General features: G+C 43.7%; 1 protein-coding gene across 1 annotated transcript in view; it reads left to right on the top strand. All coding sequences in view use genetic code 11, as the record gives it.

The window, feature by feature from the left end:
• Nucleotides 1–2,243, top strand: part of EGR_08963 (hypothetical protein) — a gene marked incomplete at both ends in the record, with an annotated part of 19,559 nt that overhangs the window by 5,441 nt on the left and 11,875 nt on the right. Inside the window, one exon of the mRNA XM_024498212.1 lies at nucleotides 723–824. Coding sequence (XP_024347354.1) covers nucleotides 723–824 — 102 coding nt within the window. The remainder of the gene's footprint in view (nucleotides 1–722; nucleotides 825–2,243) is intronic.

Genomic DNA, 2,243 nt, shown 5'->3' with positions numbered 1-2,243 from the left:
TTTTATGCTAGGAGGAATGAAATTAATTTCTCTCACGATTACAAAGTACTATTTCAATGACATTTCCACCAGATGCAATTTTGTGCTCTTTTTTGTCGCACAAACCAGTGGATTTTATTTCATGGTGCCATTGGTGCTATCCTTTTACGGCAAAGAAAACCCAAATTGGCTTCTCGTGGGTCGTCCATTTTGACGTTTCCTTTACGTTTGGCTTATGCTTCTCCACCACCTCCATTCCCCTGAACCCGTGGGCTGTCTTATTAACCTATAAGAAGTCGGATGAAGTATTTTAATCACCAATAATGTGTTTGTTTCGTCATTTTTTAACAGAAGGTATACCTAACCGATCATTGGTACAGATTGTCGCAGCTTCAGTTTGGTTCGCACTTCAAAGAGTGATTCCATATTTCCTAAATCGGAGAGGGTGGCGATTGTGCTGGATAAGTGGTTTCCCTAAAAGCCATAACAACTTGGCCTACTTCGCCTATCTTACTCCCCAAGGTAGTAGACTGCTCGAGGTAATTGGGTGCTTCACATTTAATCATCCCTTTAAGGATCATCCTCCCCCTGAACGCTGCATTTCACTCACAGTCCATCTAACCACCGATGACATCCACGCAGTAGTGATTGGGTCTTTGAGTCTCTTTGCCAAATTGGAAGTGGAGAAGGGAGACGACTGTCATCTTTTGTTTGTTAACTTCTTTTTATGTATTTGATTTTAGTGTCTTGAGGCAATTGTTGATGCTGAAGATCTACAGGCTGGGGGAGAGGAGAGTCTCTACGATGACCTCGATTACTTAGGTCAACCGGTTAGCAAAGCAGAAGTAAGTTTAATCACCCCTTTCTTTTACTACTTCGCTGCAGGATTGCGAGTGAGGTCTAGTTTTTGAGTTGCTGCAGTATTGTAGAGGTTTATCTCGGCCATTGCAACAACTTTACGGAGGTGATGGGCATAGTGGTAATGGGACACCATTGAAAGAACTACGACAGTGTAGCCAACAAAAACAGATGGAGAGATTAATAAGTTTCCCTTCTAAGATGGAAACGAAGGCGCACGTGTCCTCCTCCATCCCTTACTTCCACAGTCTATTGGCCATAAGCGAGTCTAGTGCAGAAGTTAGCTTTCACTGTTTAACAGGTAGAAGGTGTTATTTTTTGGTACCTCCATCTCGCCGATTGTGAAATGCGGCCCCGCTAAGAATGTCTGCGCGGTTAACCGCGTATGGTTAACATCTAACAAGCACTGTTAATCACATTCTCCCCAAGTACGTGACCTCGCCTCTTTCCTCTTGTCGCAACCTCCTGCTTGCTCTGGTTTTGGAATTCCAGAGGTTTAACTATTTCTGCCTACCCTTCAACGGCCACCTTTGGACAAGCTTTATTTTGGGGGCAATTTCACCTACAAAGTTGGAGTGACATTTGGCTTTGTTTTTATCAAGGCTTGTCAATCTTACTGCCAAAACCGAGATCTTGAAACGGAAGGGGAAAAGAAAAGTGGGCGACTTTCACATTTTCCCATTAGAAAGGACGTTGACGAGACATGCGGGTAGAGCGTGTATCTCCCACCGCTTCAGATTCGCTAGCTCCAATATTCAACTGGTGGAGAGTAGAAATTATGACCTTTAGAGGCTGTCAAAAGTGACACACCCATTCGCAGGTCCTCCTGTGTCTACCTTTCAAGCTTGGGGCAACTATATCAGATTCACCAGTGCTCTCAATCATGTGGTGCTACTTACTGAGGGAATATATAAACCGAAATCTCGTAAGTGTGACGCTGCAACCTTATCAAGTCTTATTATAACTATTGGAACCTTACAGCCGTCTTAAAGCTTGGCAACAACCGCTAAATTCTTTGCTATTTTGGGATACGAAAGTCCGACCGGAATGTTAGGGCTCGGAGGAGTACTGCCTCTTCATTTACTTGAGGAAACTAGAAAACAAGGCGGAGAGACTGCTGGGTGCGAACTAAAGCGAAACTCGGGGAAGCTGCTAATGTAGTGATGACAAAGATATTAAATATCTATTTTAATGGATGTTTTCTTAGTCAATTTGGAGGGGAAACCAGTGAACTGTATCTTATGATCAATGGTCCTTCGGTTCCGCTGCATCTGTGTTTGGCATGTGCTCTCCCTCTACATCCTTTCTTCTCTCATTCTGTGACTTTTTTGTCGAGAAATTTTCACGGCTTTGATCAGGGGAAAGGGATGCAGGAGAGATCACCACTCGTAGGAGTAGGGGATGAA

Source organism: Echinococcus granulosus (genome assembly GCF_000524195.1).
Source record: "Echinococcus granulosus chromosome Unknown EG_S00126, whole genome shotgun sequence".
Taxonomy (NCBI): Eukaryota; Metazoa; Platyhelminthes; class Cestoda; order Cyclophyllidea; family Taeniidae; genus Echinococcus; species Echinococcus granulosus.
The sequence above is the reverse complement of the archived record's forward strand: the minus strand, read 5'-3'. Positions and strand labels throughout refer to the sequence as shown.